The sequence below is a fragment of the Phaenicophaeus curvirostris genome, chromosome 1 (assembly GCF_032191515.1).
Source record: "Phaenicophaeus curvirostris isolate KB17595 chromosome 1, BPBGC_Pcur_1.0, whole genome shotgun sequence".
Classification (NCBI taxonomy): Eukaryota; Metazoa; Chordata; class Aves; order Cuculiformes; family Cuculidae; genus Phaenicophaeus; species Phaenicophaeus curvirostris.
Genome location: NC_091392.1, coordinates 3,272,888 through 3,297,480, shown reverse-complemented (window position 1 = coordinate 3,297,480; position 24,593 = coordinate 3,272,888). Strand labels below are relative to the sequence as shown.

At 42.2% G+C, this 24,593-nt stretch overlaps 1 protein-coding gene across 3 annotated transcripts in view; it reads left to right on the top strand.

Moving 5' to 3' along the window:
* The window catches only part of MKLN1 (muskelin 1), a 110,659-nt gene that overhangs the window by 84,588 nt on the left and 1,478 nt on the right, over positions 1 to 24,593 (top strand). For all 3 annotated transcript variants that reach the window (XM_069862253.1, XM_069862325.1, XM_069862397.1), the window contains 5 exons: positions 5,552 to 5,699; positions 6,780 to 6,894; positions 10,555 to 10,694; positions 14,012 to 14,114; positions 23,934 to 23,988. In XM_069862253.1, the coding sequence (XP_069718354.1) occupies positions 5,552 to 5,699; positions 6,780 to 6,894; positions 10,555 to 10,694; positions 14,012 to 14,114; positions 23,934 to 23,988 (561 nt within the window). The remainder of the gene's footprint in view (positions 1 to 5,551; positions 5,700 to 6,779; positions 6,895 to 10,554; positions 10,695 to 14,011; positions 14,115 to 23,933; positions 23,989 to 24,593) is intronic.

Genomic DNA, 24,593 nt, shown 5'->3' with positions numbered 1-24,593 from the left:
AGGCCGTCAGCGAACTTGCTTCCCTTAATTATCCTTCATGAATCCTTCACAAGGAGTCTGTAGACTACAAGTTTTTTATCGTCGTTTTGCCAATGCTGTGTTTCAAAGCATGTTTAAGACCATGCTATAATATCCCCTTAAATGAGAGAGATGAGATTTCATTTCCAAAGTTCTGTCTAGCGCTGAGAGAACCACATCTGTGTGAACTCCACTTTAATGCTTTGCCTCTGTGTTGTAAAAGCTCTGTTTACTAGCTTAGATGCTGCCAGCAGCCAATATCACACTTTGAAACAACTGTAGCTATTTGCAAATAGAATCCAACAAATATTCAGCTTGCTGAAATGATCGCTACGATTAAATTAATGCCTGTAAAGAAGGACTGTGACAGTGGGTGCATCTTTGTTTCACGATTAGGTTTGCTTCTGTAGAAAAGCTTTTCCCTTGCGTTATATTTAAGTGGAAATTATACTGTACAGGGTTACACAGCATGTTAACGGAGTCTTCCCAGGAATCATTACTTGTTTATGTAACTGGCTGCTAACTCAAGGCCTGCGTGGCTGAATATTGTTTTCAAATACTGAGGCCGTGAGCTTTTCAATTTTGCTATATAAAAATAAACGGAGAATTTAAGTTCTAGAGAGAGAATTCGGCCTCTTATTTTCAGTTTGTTACTGTCCTTCTACCCTGGGTCAGTTAATGATATTACGGGATGGGGGGAGCTGTGGCACAAGGAAAGTATTCACCATGTACTAGACTTTTTTAGGATTGCGTCGTGTTTAGGAGCTTCACTCTCCAGCTTTTCTTCTTCAGTGAATAATGTATTGTCGTGGGAGCCAAGTTAATATCGCGTAGTGACAGACCAGTGCCCTGTTCTAAACAACCAGGGCTAAGTCCTCAGTTCCTGCTTTACGTCCTGCAGGCTGTCGGCCCACGGCTGACCTGAGTGATCGCGGGGCCCAAGAGGCACTCTGAACAATGTGAAATCGGTGGAGATTTGCTCCAGAGCTGACTTATATCAGGAAAAGAGTGAAGGGACTTCTGTGGAGCTATTCTTACTGCTTCATGCACGGCTTGGATCTAATACATTGCAAATGTATATGGTTATTCTGTGATTCTGTGAAATAATAGTTCTTGCATTACCATATCTGATTCTCCTCCCTTGTGGTTTATGATATTTTAGAGTCATAACATTGACAAAGTAGATCCCAAGTGATCAGTTTCTGCCACAGGTTCAGTTTTGTCTCCCATGCAGAATTGAATTTCCTTCCTAATGTACATTTTGTTAGCTAAATACCACAAGTACTTTTCATGAGTTTACAGCCAGTGTCCCCCCTCGAATATGCTGACCACAATCATTTGAATTGTATCCAGTGTTTACTGCAAGTCTGCTGCACTCGCAGATTATGAAGCTCTCTTACCCCCTAGTGGAAGTGTTTGTCAGTCGCAAGGATTTTATGTAGCAATTTTGCACTGTCAAGGATCAGATTTCCTTGGTAAACGTCTTTTAGACATTTCTAGTATGTTTAATATCACTACATCTTCCTCTTACTGTTTAGTAGCTTCCCTTATTTCCTCATTGTTTTATTTTCAGGGACTTGTTTACCAGATTTGTGTTGTCTTGTGTTTTATTTTAATCATATCTAACTTTCTGTTTGATCTTCCTCTGCAAAAGACTAAATGTCAGCTTTATCTAGCCTAAGGCACTACTTAAACATGGTTTTTATGCAGTTGCTGAGGTGGGTCAAAGAGCTTACGTAAGTTAGTCCTCATCTTAGGCCCCTATGAATTGTAGAGATACTTATTTTTGGATATATTATTTTTAATCATAGAATCATAGAATGGTTTGGGTTGGAAGGGACCTTAAGGATCATCCAATTCCAACACCCCTGCCATGGGCAGGGACACCTCCCACTGGATCAGGTTGCTCAAGGCCCCCTCCAGCCTGGCTTGAACACTTCCAGGGATGAGACATCCACAACTTCCCTGAGCAACCTGTGCCAGTACCTCACCACCCTCATTGTGAAGAATTGCTTCCTAATATTTCACCTAAATCTTCCCCCTTCCAATTTAAAGCCACCCTTCCTTGTCCTGTCACCCCAGGGCCTTGTAGAAAGTCCCTTCCCAGTTTTCTTGTAGCCCCTTCAGATAGCGGAAGACCATTCTAATGTCTGCCCGGAGTCAACTCTTCTCCAGGGCTAATTCTCTCAGTCTGTCCTCACAGCAGAGATGCTCCAGCCCTCTGACCATCTTCATGCCCTCCTCTGGACCTGTTCCAGCAGGTCCTCTGGACCTGTTCCCTATCTTTCTTGTGTTGGGGATTCCAGACATGAACACAGGACTCCAGTTGGGGTCTCATGACAGTGGAGTAGAGGAGGCGAATCCCCTCCCTCGCCCTGCTGGCCACGCTTCTTTTGATGCAGCCTGGGATGCAGCTGGCCTTCTGGGCCCTTCTGGGCTGTGAGCATGTATTGCCAGCCCATGTTGAGCTTCTCATCAATCAGCACCCTCAAGTCCTCCTTCGTACGGCTGCTCTCAATCTCTTCATCTGCTAGCCTATATTAAAACCATGGATTGCCTCAACCCAAGTGTAAGACCTTGTACTTGGCCTTGTTGAACCTCATTTTTCTCAGGAAGAGATTGAGATTGATGTACAGCTGATGGAAGCCTAAAATGACTTGACTTGAATTTGGTTTTGATTGCAATTATTGCAGATAAATCTGCTATACTTACTCTCAAGAAGGAAAAAACAGAAGTGCTGAGCTTTGGTGGCTTTTCCCTCCTTCATTATTTAAACAATAATTTTGGCATCAGGAAATAGAGCATAAACTAGGTAGAAAATTCATTTATTTAACATATCAAGAGGAGGGATGGGACTTCCACAGACAAGTTTCATACACTTTCTGTATCAATGGTAATATAGCAACCATATGCCTTATGATTATAATAATTTTCATTTCAATGAGCCGGAGGTATTAGTGCTCTGAAGATTTGCATGCTTTTTTTTCCTCAAAACCTGGCATGGTTTGTTCAAAGCAGCAGATAGGATTGCAAAGACATTTTCCATGTGCAGTAGCATTGCTGATAAAATGTAGATGGTTCTCCTGCCATAAATATCTAAATATGCCTTGAATTTAATGGTTTTGGGTTAATAATTTAGTCCCTGACTATGCAAGCAAACATGTTGTGGCCTCCTCTCTTGTGAGAACTCGTCTGGAGTATTGCGTACAGTTCTGGAATCTTCAACATAAGGAGGAGATGGAGCTGTCGGAACGGGTTCAGAGGAGGCTACAAAGATGATCAGAGGACTGGAGCACCTCCCATACCAGGACAGGCTGAGAGAGTTGGGGTTGTTCAGCCTGGAGAAGAGGAGGCTCCGAAGAGATCTTATAGCGACCTTCCAGTACCTGAAAGGGGCTACAAGAAAGCTGGGGAGGGACTTTTTACAAAGGCTTGTAGTGATAGGACAAGGGGCAATGGGTATAAACTGGAGAGGGGCAGATTTAGACTGGACATCAGGAAGACTCTCTTCAAGATGAGAGTGGCAGAGGCACTGGAAGAGGTTGCCCAGGGAAGTTGTGGCTGCCCCATCCCTGGAGGTGTTGAAGGCCGGGTTGGATGGGGCCTTGGGCAGCCTGGTCTAGTGGGATGTCCCTGCCCATGGCAGGGGGGTTGGAGCTAGATGATCTTTAAGTTCCTTACAACCCAAACTATTCTATGATTCTATCTGATGTGCTAGTTTTTGTAAATTATTGATATTTAGTCTATAAATGTCCTGTTCCTAATTTCCTTCTTGGAGGACTTTCACAGTTCTCATTATTCTGATTTAAAAACTTCCTTGTGGTTTGCAGCTAAAACAAGGTATGTGGTGGCTGTTGTGCCATCATTGTTCCCTGCTTTCTTTCTCTCTGCTCTGCCACCCATTTGCTTATAAACTGGATTAATTTTCCTTTGAAACTTTGTAGCAAAATTGGAGGTTGAAATAGGCTCTGCCTCGGCTTTTCCCTGAAAGGATTTTGTCGACAGGATTCTGAGAATGAATTATCTGAATATATTTCAGTTTCTACTTGAGTTTATGTAAGAATTAAGCATTTATTTATTGTTTTTGGAAATGTTTGGGTTTTTTGTCTTTGCTAAACATTTTGGTAAGGGCTGAAACTGTAGAAAACCAATTGCTTCTCTGAATTTTTTATTTCAGATTGGAAGATTTAAGTATGAGACTGAAACCTATTACAGAATGGGCTTGCAAAATACTGTTTTGTGTGGTCTGAAACAGCAATATTAAATGGTTTATTAGCATAGGGCTTGTTTTCTAGGCTTTGTGTGCTGTTCACAGTTAATTGCAGGGAAGAATTTGCAAAATAGAAGAGTTCTGAGAATTTTTCATGCCAAAATCTTGATCGAAGGCCAGGAACCTTTACCAGCCTTTATAAACTGACCCAGAAAGAGAAATGAGACAAACAGGATCTGTAAACAGAGATCACGTGCTGGTCACAAATACATTTTGGAAGGATAGTTGCCTAGGGAAACAGGAAATGGGGAATTATACAACAAACAAAAAGAACTGCCAAACAAATTTGCTGACTTTTTTTCGGAGAATTATGATGAAAACTGCTGGAATTCTCACTATTTCACCATATTTCATATTCCATATTTCATATTTCACCATATTCCATCCAAAGGTGGAACAGAAGAAGAGCTTGGTAATTATACCGCGACTATTTAGAAAATATAAATAAACTTCCTTGATGTTTTTGTCCTAAAGGAAGCAATGTGTTTTTCAGCTATGTAATCTTGAGTTCATCTTGAAGTTGTCTGAGTTTCCCAGCTTTTGCAATTAAGCTTTCTGCAATCAGTGCTTCCTTTTACGGATGAGATAACAAAATCACTCCACTCATATCTACAGGGATCATCTAGGTCTATCCTGAGGCAGTTTAATCCTCGTTTCTAAGCCGGTAGTTTGCTATATAGCTCTGCCCATGCCTTTCCCTAGGGAGCAGCAGCTCTCAGAATGGTTTTTTTACTTTCCAGGTGTCACATGTAGAAGGGAATCAAAAAATATGTATTGGACTTATCCTTAGCAAGGAAGGAGTCAGAGTCTGGGTGATGTTTCTCCTTCTCACCCTGCCTAGGGAGTGCGTATGCAAGAAGCAAATTGTTTGCTTAGCAACTTCTGCATGCCTCCTATTCTGTGATGTGCCATTTTAGTTTTAAGTGATGATAAATAACGAGATCGCTGTGGAGGAGAGGTCATAGAAAATACCAGCTTGGGATCACTCAGTCCATTGGGTTTGGTTTTGTATGAGAAGTGAAGAGCTGAAAGTAATCTAAAAGAAGAAAATTGAGAAACTAGATAGTAAGGTTAAACCTAAGATGCTCTTTAGCCCAGGATGCTGAAGAGGTAGTTACATGAAATCTCATGCTTGTACCATGGATATGAGAAGATATGCTGAATGTCATGGGGAGGGAAATGCATTTGTCTTATTTTTGGATCTCCTCCTCTGTCCTCTGTTGTTTTCAGTGTTTAACTCTTTTTATTTGTGTTTTTTGTCAGTTCCAATGACAGGTTTCACTCAAAGGGCCACCATCGATCCTGAACTGAATGAAATCCATGTCTTGTCAGGGCTCAGTAAAGACAAGGAGAAGCGGGAAGAGAATGTAAGGAATTCCTTCTGGATTTATGACATTGTAAGGAACAGCTGGTAAGTCGATGGAAGGGCTGCTATTTCTAATGTCTGCCCTGACTTTCTTTAAAAAGCACTCCTACACTATCCTGTCTCCCAGGTAACTCTCTAACCTCTTAGAACCGTGAAATGGTAATGTTGAATACAACCCGGTTCCCTTGAGGCAGCTCTTTTTCCACAGTCTTTAGAGGCACTGTGGCAATAAGCCAAGTGAGGGAGAAAAATCCTGTGAATTTCTTTATTGGAAGCAGGTGGAGGGGATGAGGGAAAGCAAGCCATTATAAGATTTTCCTGTAGGAAGTGTTAAAGGCCAGGATTCATCATCAGCGCAGCAAATTCAGTCAAGTAAGTTGTTAATAGCAGCATATGTGGCACTAGTTATTAGAAACTAAGGAAACTGTGCCGCTGTATGAGCAGTGATGCAGAAGTGTTTGTGCTAGAGCTGTCGGCTCTTTCCAGGCTGTGTTCAGTGGTATTTCAGGTAGCTGTTAGAGCCAGTATTCTGAGATAATAGCTCCTCGTCTCTTTGCTATGTGGTGTTTAGTAGTTGGTTGCCACTGCCCCTTTCCAGAGCTGGCAGCGTTTCTGTGTTCAAGGTCTCTTGTAATGTGAGGCCAATCGCTTTGAATACTGTGAATGCTGTTTTTTTAAATGGGGTTTTGGTTGGACAAAACAACCTAAGTCTGCTTGAAAATCAGTGATTGAAATGCTAGCTTTGAAGTTCCTGACCTAGAGCTCTACTGTGTTCAAGTTGGTCTCTGTAATGAAAAATAGTCCATGCAAACAATTTTTCTAGCAAATAGTGCAATATCTTAAGTTTCCTCCATAGCTCGTGACATCAAATTATCTAGAATTTTTCCCTGTGGTTTGTGATTGAGCATGGTGTTCAGCCAGGATGAGCTTGTCTTGTTCTTGAATGGGTTTCTTTGTAGAGGTGGAGAAGGGGTAATAGAGGATAATATAAAGAGAAATAAGAAAACCTTCAGTGTTGTATGCCAAGCAGTTTCAATTGACATCAATTGTACCTTATACCCTTTCAGTAACTTGTTCTGCTTCCTGCAGGTGCTCCCAATCATTATTTACTGCCTTGTGTTTCAGGTCTTGTGTTTATAAGAATGACCAAGCAGCAAAAGAGAATCCAGGTAAAAGCCTTCAGGAAGAGGAACCCTGCCCAAGGTTTGCTCATCAGCTGGTGTATGATGAGTTGCATAAGGTATGAGGGTCCAGACACCTGTGGTTTTGGTTGCAATCTTGTTGCTTCTTCGTAGATGGAACAATGAATATAGCTTTTTGTATAGTGTTAATGTGGTGGGTAACTTTCATTTAACTTAGTTATCTTTTGAAATAAGGTGCTAAGCTACTGTTTATGTCAATGTGAAGTAGACATGATAGCTCCTAGGTGAAACAAAAATGCAGACAATGGGGTATGCTAAACCTCTTTGAAGTTGTCCAGCAGCTACCTCCTAGCTGTTATCCTACCTGAGAACACTTGTCTTCAGAGGCTTAATCTTACAACCTGTTAGTGACTAAACGGTCACAGGTGAACATTTCTAGGGGAAAGTGTATTTGAATGAACTAATCCCTGTTAAGGATCTGCTCTAACAGAGGTGCCCTACTTGCCCCTGCCTATCAGAAACAACTGTCATTCTTGAGTGCTACTTGACTTTAATGAACATGTTCATGCTTAAATAGACCTAAAATTGCTTATAATGTACATGACGGCTCCGTAAACTCAGGGTTTTGTGTGTATTAAGCAATAAAGCACCCATGGACCCATGGATTAGGGTACTGTAACTTCATGAACCTACTGAACTGAGATTGCTGTGACACACTTAACCTTTCATGGATATTTTGCAATTAAAATAAACTTTCTGAAGTTGTTTTTAGTCTGAACTGAAAAAGACAAATACGCTTTAGTCATATTGTTCCATGGGATGTTAATCAAATTTAGGAAACCAAACCACCCAAAAGTCTGTGGGATGGGAGGGAGATTTAAGGAAGAATAGGTGTTACTGCTGTATGGAGGACTTGTATGGTTTGTCTTCATTGTGGACAATTAATGTTGGACAGTAAATCCCATTCTGCCTTTAGTGGCTTACTCCTAGACACAAGGTACATCGAGGCTGAGAGTAGTGTTTTATAAGTTACTGTGAAGGTTGCTAAATCGTGGCAGTTGCCCAGATTTATCTGAAGAGCTGTTTGATGTGCTTGTTTTGAAGAGTCTTATTTTTAGAAACCTCTGTTCAAATGACCTTTCTAAACTTCTCTGATATAAATAAGAAGAGCCTGCATCAGTGGGATGCAGAATACATTGTTTTGAGTGATTATTTTTAAAGCTGTGGAGAAAGGTAGCCTGTTGGACTTCTTGAACCTCAGTATTTGAAGATCCTTTGTGGCATGTGTAATATCAACAGTTCAGAGTCTGAAATACCAAATGGTGTTAAAAAAAAAAAAAAAAGAAGAAATAAACAGTCCTTTTTTAGTACTTGCATTTCTATTGATTTACCTCTCTGTAAGTCTAGACCTTAAAAATCATCCGGTTCCAATCCCCCTGCCGTGGGCAGGGAAACCTGTATCCAGGAAAACTGGATCAGGTTGCTCAAGGCCCCAGCCATGCTGTCCTTAAACACTTCCAGGGAGGGGGCATCCACAACTTCCCTGAGCAACCTGGGCCAGTGCCTCACCACCCTCTTTGTGAAGTGTTTCTTCCTGGTCTCATCCAAATCTTCCCCCTTCCAATTTAAAGCCATTCCCCCTCATCATATCACTCCATGCCTTTGTATAAAGTCCCTCCCCAGCTTTCCTGTAGCCCCTTCTGGTACTGGAAAGCTGCTATAAGGTCTCCATGGAGCCTTCTCCAGGCTGAACAAGCCCAACTCTCTCAGCCTGTCCTCATAGCAGAGGTGCTCCAGCCCTCTGATCATCTTCGTAGTCTCCCTTTGGACCTGTTCCAACAGTTCCATGTCCTTTTTGTGTTGGGGATTCCAGAACTGGACACAGGACTCCAGGTGGGGTTTCACAGGAATGGAGTAGAGGAGGAGAATCTGCTCCCTCGCCCTACTGGCCATGCTTCTTTTGATGCAGCCCAGGTTATGGTTGGCCTTTGGGCTGTGAGTGTGTTGCTGAACATCTGTTAAGACTACCTCATTTGAGTCACGTTGAACAAAAAAGATTAATTTTGCATACAGATACATTTAATATTTCCATGATTGGCACCACAGGATTGCTGGAACTTTTTTTGAAGGCAATGAGAGTGATGGTTGTGGCTTCTAATTTGAGAAGATTGATAAGATTGATCAGGTTTTCCTCATTTCTTTGTAGCAATACAGTTTTGTCTTTTTGTTTCACTTTTAATTCAGTTACTCCTTTCCCTTATTTTCCCAGTTACTACCTTGTGCCCAAGTAGGGTATTGAGTGTCTTGCAGCTACGCTGTTGTATTGAGGTGAGAGAAATCTGGTCTTCTAGAGACTGTGGAAATTTTTCTCTGCAAGTCATACAATCATAGAATCACTAGGTTGGAGAAGACTTTTGAGATCGTCAAATCCAACCATACCTGCCCACTACTAAACCATGTTCCCAAGCACTTCATCCACCCATGTTTTAAATACTTCCAGGGATGGGGACTCAACCACCTCCCTGGGCAGCCTGTGACAGTACCCGAGAACACTTTTGGTGAAGAAAGTTTTCCTAATATCTAATCTGAACCTCCCCTGGCACAACTTGAGGTCATTCCCTCTCGTCCTATCACTTGGGAGAACAGACCAACACCCACCTTGCTACAACCTCCTTTCAGGGATTTGTGGACAGTGATAAGGTCTTCCCTCAGCCTCTTTTGCTCTAGGTTGAACAACCCCACTTCCCTCAGCTGCTCTTCATAATGCTTTTCTCCAGCCCCTTCACTAGCTTTGTTGCTCTTCTCTGGACGTGCTCCATGACCTCAACGTCCTTCTTGTAAAAAGGGGCTGAAAACTGAACACAGGATTGAGTGTGCTGAGTACGGGGGCACAATCAGGTCAAGTTAAGACTCTTTATAGCTTATGAGACGTGGAGGGGGACGGGCCTATTGATGATCTCCCAAGGTTGTGATGGGGTGGGCTTACGGTTTCTTACTGTGAGCACCTTTAGAGCTTCTCACTCACTTTGTCAATGGCCCTTGTGTATGGGGAGGATGGTGGTTTTCGCTGACTTAAGGAAAAGGCTGCATTATTAGTGCAGCTCCGCCAACAGTGCTGACTGGAGCCGAAGCAGTAGTCTTTATATAAAGTCCCCTTTTTCTGAGCCTTCCTCATGAGTGTAAATATTTCTTCTTCAAAGAAAATGTGTGATCACTGGCGTCTTCTCACAATTATAAGGGTATAATCTGCTCATCCCCAAATTAGCAAAGGCTTTATTACAACTGTCTTAATTTAGCCACTGTCATGACAACGAGAATTTGGAGTCCTTTGAGGACAGGATTGGAGAAGAGCTGGGTAATCCATCAATTTAAGTGTTGTTTCCATCAGGTATTTTGAACAGAGCAGCAACAGTTGGCTCAGATCCCTCTTTTCTGCTCCTAAGTTTCATGTTTCAGGATGTATCATGCTTACAGGTTTTTCCTAAAAAAAATGATGGCATAGTTTGTGGCTGTTTGTTTGTAAATATCTTGGGAGTCTTCTAGAGGGAGGTTTTAACAATGCAGCTTTTTATTATCTTAAAACATAAGCAGTTTGAAAAGCTTTCTTTTCTCCTAAGGGACAAAGTAAGGCTAATAGTAAAATGGAGAAGCTTCTCTAAAAGAATAAATCTCTCCCAAGATGTTGACATAGTAAATAGTCTTGGTTAAGCGTCTGTACACAAACAATCAACTTTTTGATCTGTCTCTCATTTGCTTAGGTCCATTACTTATTTGGTGGGAACCCTGGTAAGTCCTGCTCTCCAAAGATGAGATTAGATGATTTCTGGTCTCTGAAGCTCTGTCGACCTTCAAAGGAGTACCTGCTAAGACACTGCAAATACCTCATAAGAAAGCACAGGTACAGAAACAGAAGCTTTTTCCTTCTCCGAAGTGTCTTTTTTTAAGTTGCTAAAACTTAAATATCTTGCAGACTTTTTTGGGGAATGTTATTTCCTTGGTTTCTTGATTTATTCTTTAAAACTTATTTTAATAATAAAAAACAGTGGGGCAGGGTGAACGTACAAAATTAACTTCCTTCTGTTAACTCCTCTGTTATTCTACAACTAGTGAAATCGAGATATTGTGTGGGGAGTCACGGGGGAATTTTTAGATTCCCTTTTCACTTTGCTGCTCATCAACATGTGTTTTGGTGCTGTCGCCTCCCAAGGAAACGGAGTATGTTTCTGAAACACCATGCTAAGAGATAGTAACAGCTCGCAAGGATGCTAATGAAGTCTGGGGGCTGGATTCCTTTGCACATCTGAGTCTCAGCCGTGGTGAGGTCAGAGTTTCGCAGTCAGAATCACTTGAAAGATCTCGCTTATGCAGAATTTAGCTACACTGTGATGCTTCTTGCACTCTGGATGTTTCAGGGCTGCCTTATATTTGCTATTTAGGGCAACAGCTTTTCAAAACCAAGCCTATGGTGTTGCTTCAGGCAAGAAATTGCAGCAGCGAGACTGCCTTTCAAGACCTAGCAAATTATTTGAGGCCAATAAATAGCTTTTTCTGTGTTCTCGGTGAGAATACTTTGTTATCGAGTTCTGCCAAGAGTTGGAGGTCGGTCTTTACTGTGATGGCATTTTACTTCTGAAGCAGCAAGCAAATTGCTGTACTCAACTCTAAGTCACTGTGGCTGGATGAGGCCTTTTGCAGGTGAGCCGTGCAATGGATGTGAATACGTACAAGAAGGAATAAAGGTCTTGCTCAGTATTCTGGGAGGCTTTTTAGTCCCATGTGTGGTTGTATGCAAATGCAGCTGCACGGCCTCCAGAGACAGCTCTGGATTGCTTATTTTAACTTGCTTAAAGTGCACTCGAAGGAAATGTTGCTATGTCTGGCAGGAGTTTGGGCTTTAGGCACCGTGCTTCAATTTATTCGAGTTCATGTGAGGGAGCCAAGCATGGCCAGCCAGGGACTGGTATGATGGAGGCTTTGCAGAGTCAGTTGGTTGCTCATTGCCTGTACTCCCTCACACTCTGGGTACCAGAATGGTACTTGGCTTGGATAGACAGCAAATCCACTACATCAGCTGGATCTCTGTTTGGCATATTAACTTGTTTAGTACCAGTCAGTCGTAGTCGAGTCAAACTGGCTGGGTGTATAAGAGCAAGGTATCAGTGGTTTTGCTTATTTAAGGTACTTCAGCTCTACAGACCATGGTGATATCATCTAAGAAAATCTGTTTGTATATTTGGAAGAAATAATGCTTAATTACCAGAATGTTATCTACATTATATAGTTCGGAAAGCTGAAGCACCTCCCATACAAGGACAGGCAGAGAGAATAGGGCTTCTTCAGCCTGGAGAAGAGAAGGCTCCAGGGAGACCTTATAGCAGCTTTCCAGTACCTGAAGGGAACCTCCAGGGAAGCTATGGAAGGGCTCTTCATCAGGGAGTGCAGGGATAGGACATGAGGGGATGGCTTTAAGCTGAAAGAGGGAAGGTTTAAATTAGGTGTATTTGGATTAGAAGAGATGTTTTCCTGTGAGGGTGGTGAGGCACTGGCACAGGTTGCCCAGGAAAGTCTTGGATGCCACATCCCTGGAGGTGTTTGAAAGTTAGGCTGGATGGGGCCTTGAGCAACCTGATCCAGTGGGAAGTGTCCTTGCTCATGGCAGGGGGGTTGGAACTGAATGATCTTTAAGGTTCCTTCCAACCCAAACCATTCTATGGTTGTATGATCACATAACAGGCAGTCTTTGTGCTCCTTGTGGTGGCTCAAGGACTTTGCATCTTTGGACAGTTTCAAAATCTGGGCTACAGATGTCCGCTACTGCATAAAAGGCAAAGAATATGACCCAAATCTAAACAAACAAACAAACAATATAGTTAATTCTGTTCTGTGTGAGTTCTTTCAGTTTGACGAGCTATACACTTCTAAAGGTAACTGAAATATATTATGGATAAAATATCTTGTGTTCCTGTAAGGCAGTTGAGACAAGGCAGTTAAGTAACAGAGAACATGACTTTTAGGGTCTTCATCTCTGGAATTGTCTGAGCTGTTTTCCTAGAAAGGCTTAATACTGTGTGTTGGTGATTCAGAAGGTGACAGCGTACAATAATGCTCTTGGTGGATAGGTGATAGGAGAAAAAGATAGGGAAGCTTACACCCCATCCTTTCTAGGCTTGTGCACCCAGCTCAGTGCTACAGGGAAGTATCTCTGAGCCCAGAGTAATTTTCTGAGAGCTCTGTTAACTTCTTCAGGGAATTCACAGAAGTTACGGTTTCTATTCATTAAATGAGAAACTGATGGTGATGGTGCACAAGACTTTTATGGACATGTAGTTTTACGAAAGGTGCCGTATTAAGGTGCTGTATTCATTGAATCTGGGAGTTTTCACCCCTTTTTCTGTTGTCTGGCAGAAGCGGGGAGTGTTTTACATCCCTGTACTTTCAGTTATGCTTCTGCGCTGTCAGGAATGTAAATATCCCTGGGACTGAAGCACTAAAGGCTTGCCTGAACTGTGCTCCTCACATGAGATGCTACTTATACCTTACTTTATTTGTGGAAAACAAACTGTACAAGAAATGGTTTATATTTATGCATTAAGAAGTTGCTGTACATCTGCTTCTGAGTATTTTTTTACCAAGTGTATACTGCTTTGCCCTTGTAACTCCCTTGCACCCACAAAAACCTTTCCTCTGTGTTTCAGTCTGGCTTAAAAGCATCTATTCCAGCAAATATGGCCAAGCTGTAATTAACATTGTTTAGTTTGGAAATCATAGAATACTTAGGGTTGGCTGAAAGTTTTCTTAAACAGGTTTTGCTCTTTGTGCAAATTATAGAATGGTAGAATGATATGGGTTGGAAGGGACCTTAAAGATCATCTAGTTCCCACTCCTTGCCGTGGGCAGGGACATCCCCCACTGTATCGGGCAGCTCAAAGCCCCATCCAACCTGGCCTTGGAACACCTCCAGGGATGCGGCATTCAAGACTTCCCTGGGCAACCTGAGCCACTGCTTCACCACCCTCATTGTGAAGAATTTCCTCCTTACGTCTAGTCTAAATCTGCCCCTCTTCCAATTTAAAGCCATTCCCCCTCGTGCTATCACTACATGCCTTTATAAAAAGTCCCTCCCTAAGCTTTCTTGTATGCTCCCTTCAGGTACTGTAGTAGGACTTAGTCCTGAAGGAAATGATGGCACTCATGTTTTCTGTCTCTCCTCTGCAGGTTTGAAGAGAAAGCTCAGACTGACCCTCTTAGCGCACTGAAGTACCTGCAGAATGATCTATACGTGACTGTGGATCACTCAGACCCTGAGGAGACAAAAGAGGTAGTGATGAATGATCTTTGTCTTACTTTGAAAGAAACATAAACTGTCTTCTCACGTGGAAGCTTTAAGTTTCTTAAACCTTGTTTTTATTCAGTTTGAAAAAGCTCTACAGGTGCACAACACTTGGCTATGTCATATATTTCTTGGCACTAACAATCATACTGTTTAGAAACAGTTGTTTTGCAGCTGCAGTTCCAGATAAAATAGCTTTTGTACTCGAAGCAGTGGAGCCTAGGCCTTTGTTTTAATTCCGATGTGCTGGTGCGTATTTAGGGAGCTTTAATTGAAATGTAAACTCTCTGAAAATCTGTAATTGATTGTGTGGTAGAAGAGGAATAGAGACTTATATTTGTGCTGCCTTTTGGCTTGTCGATATTAAATAGCTCTGGGGGTGAAAGATGCTTTTCTCCAGATGATAAGCATTTCTGGAAGTAGATTGCATATATATACATTGCCTGGTAACATAAACTCTTACGTTGTCTGCCTTTTGAATATTATCCAGTGGGCATGGTCTTTTATTTGTTCCAGGAATTTGTTCCCATTTCCTGGTTTGAATCCATTACCACAACTCATGTCACTATCCAGAAAGGATTAAAGAAGTAGTGTAAAGTATCAGATAAGGTGATTGCTTTGACTCCACAATTAGTTTCCACGTCGAACGTGGGGCAGGCAGCTGGTTGTACAAACATTCAACTCTTTACAGGTCGATGAGGAAGAGGTGAACATGGTTCTTACTCTCTTCTTGCGTTAGTGACTTTGGAAGTGATTCCAAAGCTCCTTTCATAAAACCGTGGTAGGAGAATGGGCACCGTTGTTCCATGCTGAGTCCATTCTGTTGGTTTTAACTTGTTACTGCAGGTAAAGAAAAGATCATTATACAGGCACTAAAAGCTTTTGGAGGAGAACGTGCTTCTTGCATATGCATAGAATAGAACTGTAGGGTTAGAAGAATTAAGAAAAAGTCTTTACTCATAACAGGAGCTGAGAACCAATCACATTGTCATAAATTCTGGTTAGCATTTATAAACATCTGATTCAATGAAACATTTAATAAGTGCTTGTAAGCTCCCTCTGTTAGATGATTTGTCATTTAGATTGTCCCACGTGGAGTAGTTTCATGTCCTTTCTAGCCTTTTCTAGCATGGGAGAGACAACAGATAATCCTGCTTTTCTTCAGGTAGAAAAGGTTTATGCTTCAAGGAGGCTAAGCCAAATTATGCCTCATCTTCCCAGTGTGATAGCCCTTTCCTCTTCCTATTTGAACCTGTAATAACCTATAACATAGAAACACCACCATTCTGATGCTCTCTTCTTCCTTCTTCCTCTCTTCCACCCACTGTAAGGCCATGTCCTGTGTTTTCCGATCTCTCTTTTTCTCCATGTGCCCATGTGCTGGTAGCCCCATCTTGCCTGTGAAGGCCCTGTCTCTCTTTGGCCAGTTACACCTAAAGAGATCTTGCACTCATGGCTGGCTCTGACTTTTTATTGCTTGAACAGAAAACATTTGTGTGATCAGCAAGCTCCTCTCCTTTTAGTTCAAGCTTCCTCCTGTCACCAGCAGACCAAAGGGACTTCCAGAAAGGCTGCACATTGTGCACGTCTAGCTTAGGAAATCCTTTAATATTCTGCACTTGATTTTCACAGTTCAGGGTGTAGTATTTAACTTGTCCGCCTTGTAAGAATGAAGAATTTACCTGGCTGCGTGGGCTCCTCTGAGATTTTGGGGAAGATTGGTAGCTTTATTACACAAGGTAGAAATAGAATAAAATGTTTTTTAAAAAAATCCCTTTTCATACCAGCGTTCTGCACATTAACGATTGAGTGTAGGAGCTTAGGTAGCTCCATCCAGCTGAGTGATTATATTGTGAATCCTTTCTCTGCAGACCTAACGCCTTATCCGAACAAAATTCAGCTGCTCTGTCCGTCACGCTGGTCTGTCAGATCAATGCGTACCATTCAAGAGAATGAAAGCTTCCGTTCCATTGGTCTCCTGAAATCATTTAACAGTTTCTGGGAGGCTTTTTTGTTTGGGGTTTAGCTTTTCTTTTATCTTGTTTTTTTTTTTAATTGTCCTGATCCAAAAGCTTTAACCTCTAAAGCTTTGTACACTGGAACAGACCTGCCAGGTATTGTGGCACAGAGCCAGCTACTGCGCTGGTGCTGACCAGGTGGATTTCCAGTTGACGTCAATTTACCTTCCAGTTATCACATTGAGTTGGCTTTTTGCTCTGGCATTACATCTTCAAATAACTCTTGCGCTTTCCAAAGGATTGACGCAGGCTTTTTGGATTCTAAAATCAAATTTCAAGCACCAATTTGATTGCGTGTATCAGCCCAGACACCTACATACTCTGTCTTTATTTGTAGTTGAAATCGTCTTAATTAATACCAAAGGCTGTATATCTGATTGGCTTGCTCTGTGCTGGCTACGGCCGTTGAATGTTCTAAGGCTTTGTAGTATGGGAAATATTAAGGGAATTGGGTTTTGTCTGTTCTTTTCCCTCTCTTTTGGGCAACTGTTACATTTCAGAAGGACCAAGCTGAGTAGGTTTATCCCCAGCTTCGTGCTGCACTTCTCTTGGGAACTGGTCTAGAGGGCTTTGTGTTTTTGATTGAGATACAAGTAGTGTTCTATACTATTATTAGCAGAATTTCACTCTGAGGTAAGGCTGACTTTCTTTATGATAGAAGTAATTTCTTCTAACTTAGTTAGGCAAGTCTGTTCAGCTGTTTTGAGTTGGATGCCAAAGAAAATAAACAAGCTGTTCTTAAAACTGACTTTGGCATTAGTAACCAATTTTGTTTAAAGTAGCGTGAATGATTGATAGTAGGAACATACCCCCAGAGTTTCATTCCTTTGTTGTGAATGTTAGGGATGTTAATAGGATCATAGTTCTATTTCCTTTTCTTTATTATTTTAAAGTGAAGTAAATGCCTGCAAGTAACAGTGATCGCATGGGTTACCTGTTTCGGCAGCCACACTCTGTATGCCAGATCAAGTCTCTGCTGTTGCCCACAGATACTGAGGTAGTTCTCTCTAAGTGGGATTCTGCTTGAAATCACTTAAGCCTCCTCAGTTAGTTCAGTGCTTTCAGCTCAGTGAATCTTTTTTTTTACTGGCTGTGGATTAAGAGCTCTGATGCTGTATGTAAAATAAGGTGATTGCCCAGAGAATATGGTATCATAGAATCGTAGAATGGTTTGGGTTGGAGGGGACCATAAAGATCATCCAGCTCCAACCCCCCTACCATGAGCAGGGACACTTTCTACCAGACTGGGCTGCTCAAGGCCCCATCCAACCTGGGCTTGAACACCTCCAGGAAGGGGGCATCCACAACTTCCCTGAGCAACCTGTTCCAGTGCCTTACCACCCTCATTGTGAAGAATTTTTTCCTAATGTCTAGTTTAAATCTTTCCCTTCCAATTTAAAGCCATTCCCCCTTGTCCTGTCTCTCCTTCCTCAGCTTTCTTGTAGGCCCCATTCAGGTACTGGAAGGCTGCTCCAGGATCTCCTTAGAGTCTTCTCCAAGCTGAACAACCCCAACTCTCTCACCCTGTCGAAGTTTGTCTGCGTATTCTAGTTCACGGAGAAATTAAAGTTGTCTACAAGACCAGCATTTGTTGGTGTAACAGTTGCTGGTAACATTGATAACTATATTTCATACACACATAGATGTGCATTTGGTGACAGTTGACAGCTGAGTGCTTTTTAAAAGGATAAAAAGATGGTCAAAGCAGAAAATCAAAATAAATTCCAGGTTTTGTACTTATGTCAAGGATACAACTCATGCTGTTAATGCACAAAGCTGTCAGCAGGTCACGTACAAGGCTTGTTCCGTGTACAAGCCTTGTACAAAGGCTTGTTCCATGAACAGTGTTCCATGAACACTGGAGTAATCATACCCAGAGCCTTGCTGCTGCTTAGTGGGCTGTAGAGGAAATCAAGATGTTTAAAAAAAATGGCCAGTGCTGTCCAAGTGAAGGAGAACAAGATCATTTTGTACAATGAGATTGAGATTCAACTACTGGAGAAGCTCCACGCTGTGATTGCTGTAAAACAGATACAACGTGCAAGTAAAATCTGCAGTATGTTTTTCTTGGAGCATGGTAGGAGAAAGAGCAAGGACCTGGAGGCCAATTTGAGGCCTGACTAGCTTGTAGACTGAAGCTGGAGGCCCCTGTTCAAGACTGCTTCATTCTTTCCATTCTTAAGACCTTGTCTTTAATAAATTTGCCAGATAAAGCCAGTGGGGCCCCGAAGTATTGTTTGAGACTGCATTACTTATATTTCTGGGAAAATTGAAGCCCAAATGGGAAAAATAGTTCTAGGAAGGAGCTAAGAAAAGCGTGCTGCTCTGTGTCCTGCTGTGATTCTTTGTAAAGCCTCAGAGTCAGAGTGCTGCAGGAGCAGAGGCTTTGGAGCCAAAGGAGCCTTTACAAAAACAGCGTTCAGCCTTCCCAACTTCAGCTGGTGACAGCTCCATCCTCAAAGAATTTGAGCCTGTCATTTCTTCTTTGAGTTTATGCTGCGAGGCACTATCCCAATTGAACTGGTCAAAGCTGAGAAACTCTTTTACACTGTGATCAGAGCACTTGCTCTGCAGACATTACGGAGGAGGAATTGTGTCTGATTCATACAATCTGCTGGGTTTCCCAAACAGGAGTTACTCGTTACCCCTTGGTGTTAACAGTTTCATTTATGCAAAAGCAGAGGCAGGCAGCAAGTATATTAAAACTTGCATGGGTTGCCACGTGGCAGAATTGCTTGTTGCTGTTTCTAGAAACCTAGATAAAGTACACGCAACTGATAAAAGAACAGTAATGTTGGAAACAAGAAGGTTATGAGTTGAGAAATCCCAGAATTAGTATTACCCATGTAGCCTTAATTTGGCCTCTCCTTGAATGTGGTTGATTCAGATTAGTTAACCTTATATTAACCTCATATAACCTTGGGGTTGTTCAGCTTGGAGAAGAGAATGCTTCAGGGAGACCTTATAGCAGCTTCGAGTACTTAAACGGGGCTACCAGAAAGCTGAAGAGGGGCTCTTTAATAGGGAGTGTGGCGATAGGACAAGGGGGAACGATTTTATGCTGAAAGATAGGAGATTTGGTTTAGATGTTAGGACGAAATGTTTTCCTGTGAGGGCAGTGAGGCACTGGCACAGGTTGCCCAGGGGACTCATGGATGCCCCATCCCTGGAGGTGTTCAAGGCCAGGTTGAATGAGGCTATGAGCAACCTGATCCTGTGGGAGGTGTTCCTGCCCAGGGCCAGAGGCTTGGAACTGGATGATCTTTAAGGTCTCTTCCAACCCAAACTGTTCTAAGATTCTGTGATTCTGTTAGTTAGCCGGATAGATGTAACTGATGTCAGACATCAATAACTAACACAATAGATATTTAACTAATATAGCCTTACATTAACCAGGTGCATTTATCCCTAAGGAACCCCTGTTCCTGTTCAGGAAGTGAGTTGGATCTCCAAGGGAGAAGTTAATTCTGTAACAAAGGGAACTCTTTTCTTCTGAGTGGAGGTTTACTTTGGAGTGGATGGAGCCAGTGAGACAGAAGGATTGTCTGAAGAAAATCAGGGGTGGTGCAATAAAAGCAGTTGGGTGCTTTACTGGGTAATTGAATTTTGGTCCTGCCTCTGTAACAGAGTTGCTGTGTGATGCATTAAGCAAATTGTTTTTCCTAGATGGTCATTAATTGGTTTTTTCACTCTGGTGCTTGATGGGAGACATCTGAGGTGTGATTTGCTCGAGGGCTTTGCTCTTGTGGGTGCAAGTGAAGTCAGAAGAAGCCACATAACACTAAGTATTTTGAAAAATTAAGTTTTGGTAGTTTCAAATAGAGGACCCAAAAATTAATCAAAATTAGAAAGATTATGTGTCATAATAACAATTAATACGGTAGAAAATCTGATGAAGAAACTAAATTTAGAGCAAATTTTGGACTTCACGAAGAAAGTACTGCATTGGCTCTTTGCTGAGAACAGTGCGTGGGAGACCTGGCCCACTCGAGTGAGAAGTAACTGTCCTGTGCGCTGTGAAAGAAGTAAGGGCCCTTTGGGAGAACGTCATGCCCTTGGCTGGTGTTGTAACGCAAATGCAGCGTGAACCTTCTTAGAGTCGGTGCTGCCCATAACTGATGTACTTGACTTTTTTATCAGAAAGGGCTCTTTAAATGTGAGACGATGCTTAAAATTTAATTTCATAGGATCATAGAATGTTTTGGGTTGGAAGGGACCTTAAAGATCATCCAGTTCCAAGCCTCCTGCCATGGGCACAGGCACTTTCCACTGGATCAGGTCACTCAAAGCCATGTCTAACCTGGCCTTGAACACCTCCTGGGGTGGGGCATCCATCACTTGTCTGGGCAACCTGTGCTGGTGTTTCACCACCTTCATCATGAAGAATTTCTTCCAAATGTCTAATTTAAATTTAAAGCCATTCCCCCTTGTCCTGTCACTACATGCTTTTGTAAAAAGTCCCTCCTCAGCTTTCTTGTACACAGCCTTCAAGTACTGGAAGGCTGCTATGAGGTCTCCCCTTCTCTTCTCTAAGCTGAACAAGCCCAACTTTCTTTGCCTGTCCTCGTATGGGAGGTGCTCCAGCCCTCAGATCATCCTTGTGGCCTCCTCTGGACTCGCTCTAACAGATCCATGCCTGTCCTGTGCTGAGGAATTTCAAAACAAACAACAAACCTCAAGGTTAACCAAAGTGCAGTGTCATCAGTGAAGAACAAGACAAGATGCTCCTTTGCATAAAGCTGCAAAGAAACTTGTAGCCATGAAAATCCATCATGCATGGTGCACATGAGGCTGGAATGCTTGGCAGAGGGTTCTTTCAATGCTTTCAATGCATTTTTGGTCTCTGTTCACCGTGTTACTGGCTGGAACCTGCTTCTGCAGTCTTAGTTGGGCATCCTGAGACTCAAGTGTGGCTTGTTTTCTGTTTACAGCAGGGTGGCTGCTGGTGTTGCTGGGGGAGGCAAGGGAACCCCTTGAAGCATGTGGCATCTGCTTTGTCCCAGCATAACCGGCTTCATGTGCTACCAGGCGGTTGGCAGGAGGCCTGTAAGGCAATTGTGTAGAAAGGAAAGATGGCCAGGACGTGGCATTTGCTATCAGAAGCAGCACAGATTTAACCACTGGTTTCATCGGAACTTTAGAAGCTATTTATGCTGGGCATCTGTTTAAGTACGTTGCTGATTTGGAGCCAAGCAACTCTTCCAATCTAACACTAGCAGTGAAATACGTGTGTAGCATTGCAATCCCTTTTGATTCGATCTAACCAGACCTCACACTCAAGAGGGTACTTAATCAACCTCTTGCCCCTGTTCTGCAGTTTGTCAGTCCTGCACCTTTCTAACCTGTTCTTCCATACCCTCAGTGCCAGGGTGATGGCCTTTATGTGACAGCCTCCCCAGAAGATGCACACTTATTCCAGCGCACTCTGGTCCTTAATTTAGACTGTTTTTTCTTGATGTTGTTAGCAGAAATGAATGAAAGGAAACTCCCAAAACAACGTATTTTGTTTAGAGAGGAGGTGTGGCTTTTATTCTGCACAGGGTGATAGGTGTGACCTATTGAAGACCCCAAAGACTTATTTATGCAAAACCGATGCTCAGAATCCCAGCTGGCTAATACAGTCATTATACCTATCTAATACAGATATTCGTTAGGTTACACAATTCTGCTTTAACACAGAATTGCTTATTTCCTTTCCACATCCTTAGCTAGGATGTGGATGTCCTTCAGGTAATCCTTAAACAATCATGAATTCTCTATATCTGATATCCCTTTCTTTGTTTCTTCACACGTTTTTAACCTTGAGTCTATTAACTGCTGAGTTCATTGTTTCCTTAAGACTAAGTGTCTACATCCCTGGGCAGATATTAGGATGTTTGTAGAAGATATCAGGTGTCTCCATCTCTGGGCAGAAATTAGGGTGTTTGTAGAAGATACCAAGTGTATTCTCTCCGAGATCAGGGTGTTTGTAGTAAACAAAGGAGGTGAGTGAGGTGCAAAATGCATTCTCCTTATCCCCTTGGGTAACAATGTCTTGTTGAAACTGGTCTTGCTGAAGTGTTTTTGTGTCTTCTTGTACTTAATTGTAGATTTATTTTTTTGTAGTGGCCTTCTCTGTGCGGTCCCTCCCACTTTCTCTGTAGAGACTCTGCCATTCTGACTCCTTTGAATTCCCTTTATAGAGCTTGATTTTCAGATCACTTGATTTTTTTTCCTAGTGCTTTCCTCTGATATTGTTAACTGATGCAGGGCATCCAAAATTGGTTACCTTACCGTAGATGAGACTTACAGGCCTTGATAACAGCAGGAGTACTTGATTTATTTGCAGATCCTACTCTTTTTCATGCTTTTTCTATGGGTTTGTCATTTTTGCAATAAGGTGATACTGATCTATTCTAACTCTTAAACACGTTTTCACAGAACCTGTATTCCCCAACCTGTTTGCTATAGCTGATTTTCCTGTTCATGTTGGTTTGCACTTGGCCTTAATGTACTGCGTCTTGATCCATCATTATAAGCTGGATGAAATGGAAGAACAGCCTGAAGCCTGTTTGCTACCACGCTGGCAGTCTGAGCGTTCTGTAAGGTCTGAGGACTCAGCGAACGTGTCCTGTTCTGTCAAGCAGGTTATTGCTGAAAGCCCAGAATGATGCTGACCCTGGGGCATAGACTAATCGCTGCTGATTCATGGTTCTGTTTTGATGTCAAATCATTGATGGCTGTCTACAGTAAATTTATTTGATGTATTTGCCACTCCCTGTTAGCTTAATCTAGGTGATGCCTCAATAATTTGCCTTAAATATCCTATAAAAGCATCCGGAGTCCTATGAAAGTCAAAATGGACAGTGTATGTTGCCAAGTCCCATACATAGGCCCTGCTGCCTTGTGGTAGAAGAAATCAGATTGATGTGATACAACTTGATGTTGCCAAATCCACATTCGCTGCTAGTCATCTTCTCCACTCCTAGATGCCTCCCAATTGTCTGTGATCCCATTTTTTTTTGCAATTGGAGTGAACTGATGGATATGCAATTCCTGGCTGTTCTTTCCACTCCTTCCCCCTGAACTTATTTGCATGCTGTAGAGACACACAGACAGGAGAGAAAAGATCACAAGCCTATAAGGGATCTTAATTCTTTAAGGAAACATGACAAAGCACTAAGCTTTGCAACAACGTGAGTAATGGAAAGCAGCAGCCAGGGCAGAGGAAGAGGGTGTGTTCGCTGTCTATCAGTAAGATACTCATGATTCTGTAAGATCTACTCATGATTCTGATGTTCCGAAGCAAAGAACGTTTTTAAGTCGAAAAGACATTGCCTTCAACTTGTGATATGAACTTCTCTGGCAGTTCTGAAAGGTTGTTGCCATTTAAAGCCTTCTCTGCTAAGAAGTTCATGCTGTGCTGTAGCAGTTACCCTGTTTTCATGCCATCTAATCCCTGCTTGCTGAGACTGTATGACTGGGAACGTTGTGTGGAAGAGGCTCTGCCTTCCTTCTGCACTGTCAAAAAGTAGGTTTTAGAGCTCCCAGTCAAGTAGTTTTCATTGTGTTAACACTGCTCCAATTCTAAGAAAAAACACTTGACTTGCTCTGCTGAGGTGATGAATTGTATTGTTCATTTGAAATTTCTGCTGTTATTCATATGTACGGCTCAGTAATTGTAAGGATTGTACAAAGAAAAGCCAGCAACTCTAAAGCCCCTTGGACTTCTATGAATCTCTTGCATTTTCTCCTGTGCAGTTAATAATGTTTGTTATTTTCTTTTTTTGTCCCTTCGTCTCTTCTGCAGTTTCAGCTTCTTGCTTCAGCATTATTTAAGTCTGGCTCGGATTTCACCACTCTTGGTGAGTATTGTGCATCAGAAGAACTGTACTAAGTATGTTCCTACCAATCATTACTGTTAGTTTTTACTGGTTTTTATATCTAGTGTTATGGTTTCTATGATTCCTTTTTCAGTTTGAATATGACAAAGGCCACTACATAGACATTTGAGAGATTATTTATAATGACCAGTGTCCAATGCCTCGAGCCTGTATTTAAAACATCCGTCACAAGCGGTTTTAAACCCATGCCTCCTGGGATCATTTTGTGTCTCTTATTACATCTGATGCTTCACCGTTACCCAAATAAACAGAAGCTTTGGTCAGAATAAAGCACCTCCTGTCATGTCACTTTGGAATCTCACAGCATAGCTACGGCTCTGTTTGCTGTGATAACTGCAATTCCTGGAGTAGTTTGGTTCGCTCTGTTCTTTGCAGAACTAGTTCTTTGGGCAGCATGTCAAAAGCGAAGAAAACAGTGGCGTGGAGGGCTGGAAACAGGAGGTCTGAGCCAAAGCCATAATTTGTTTCACTGTTCTGTCCAGTTAACTCTTTTTAAACAGTTGAGAGATTAATCCTGGGCAAGCTATAGGAAGGCTGTAGGCATAACTTACATTCTTGTAATGATG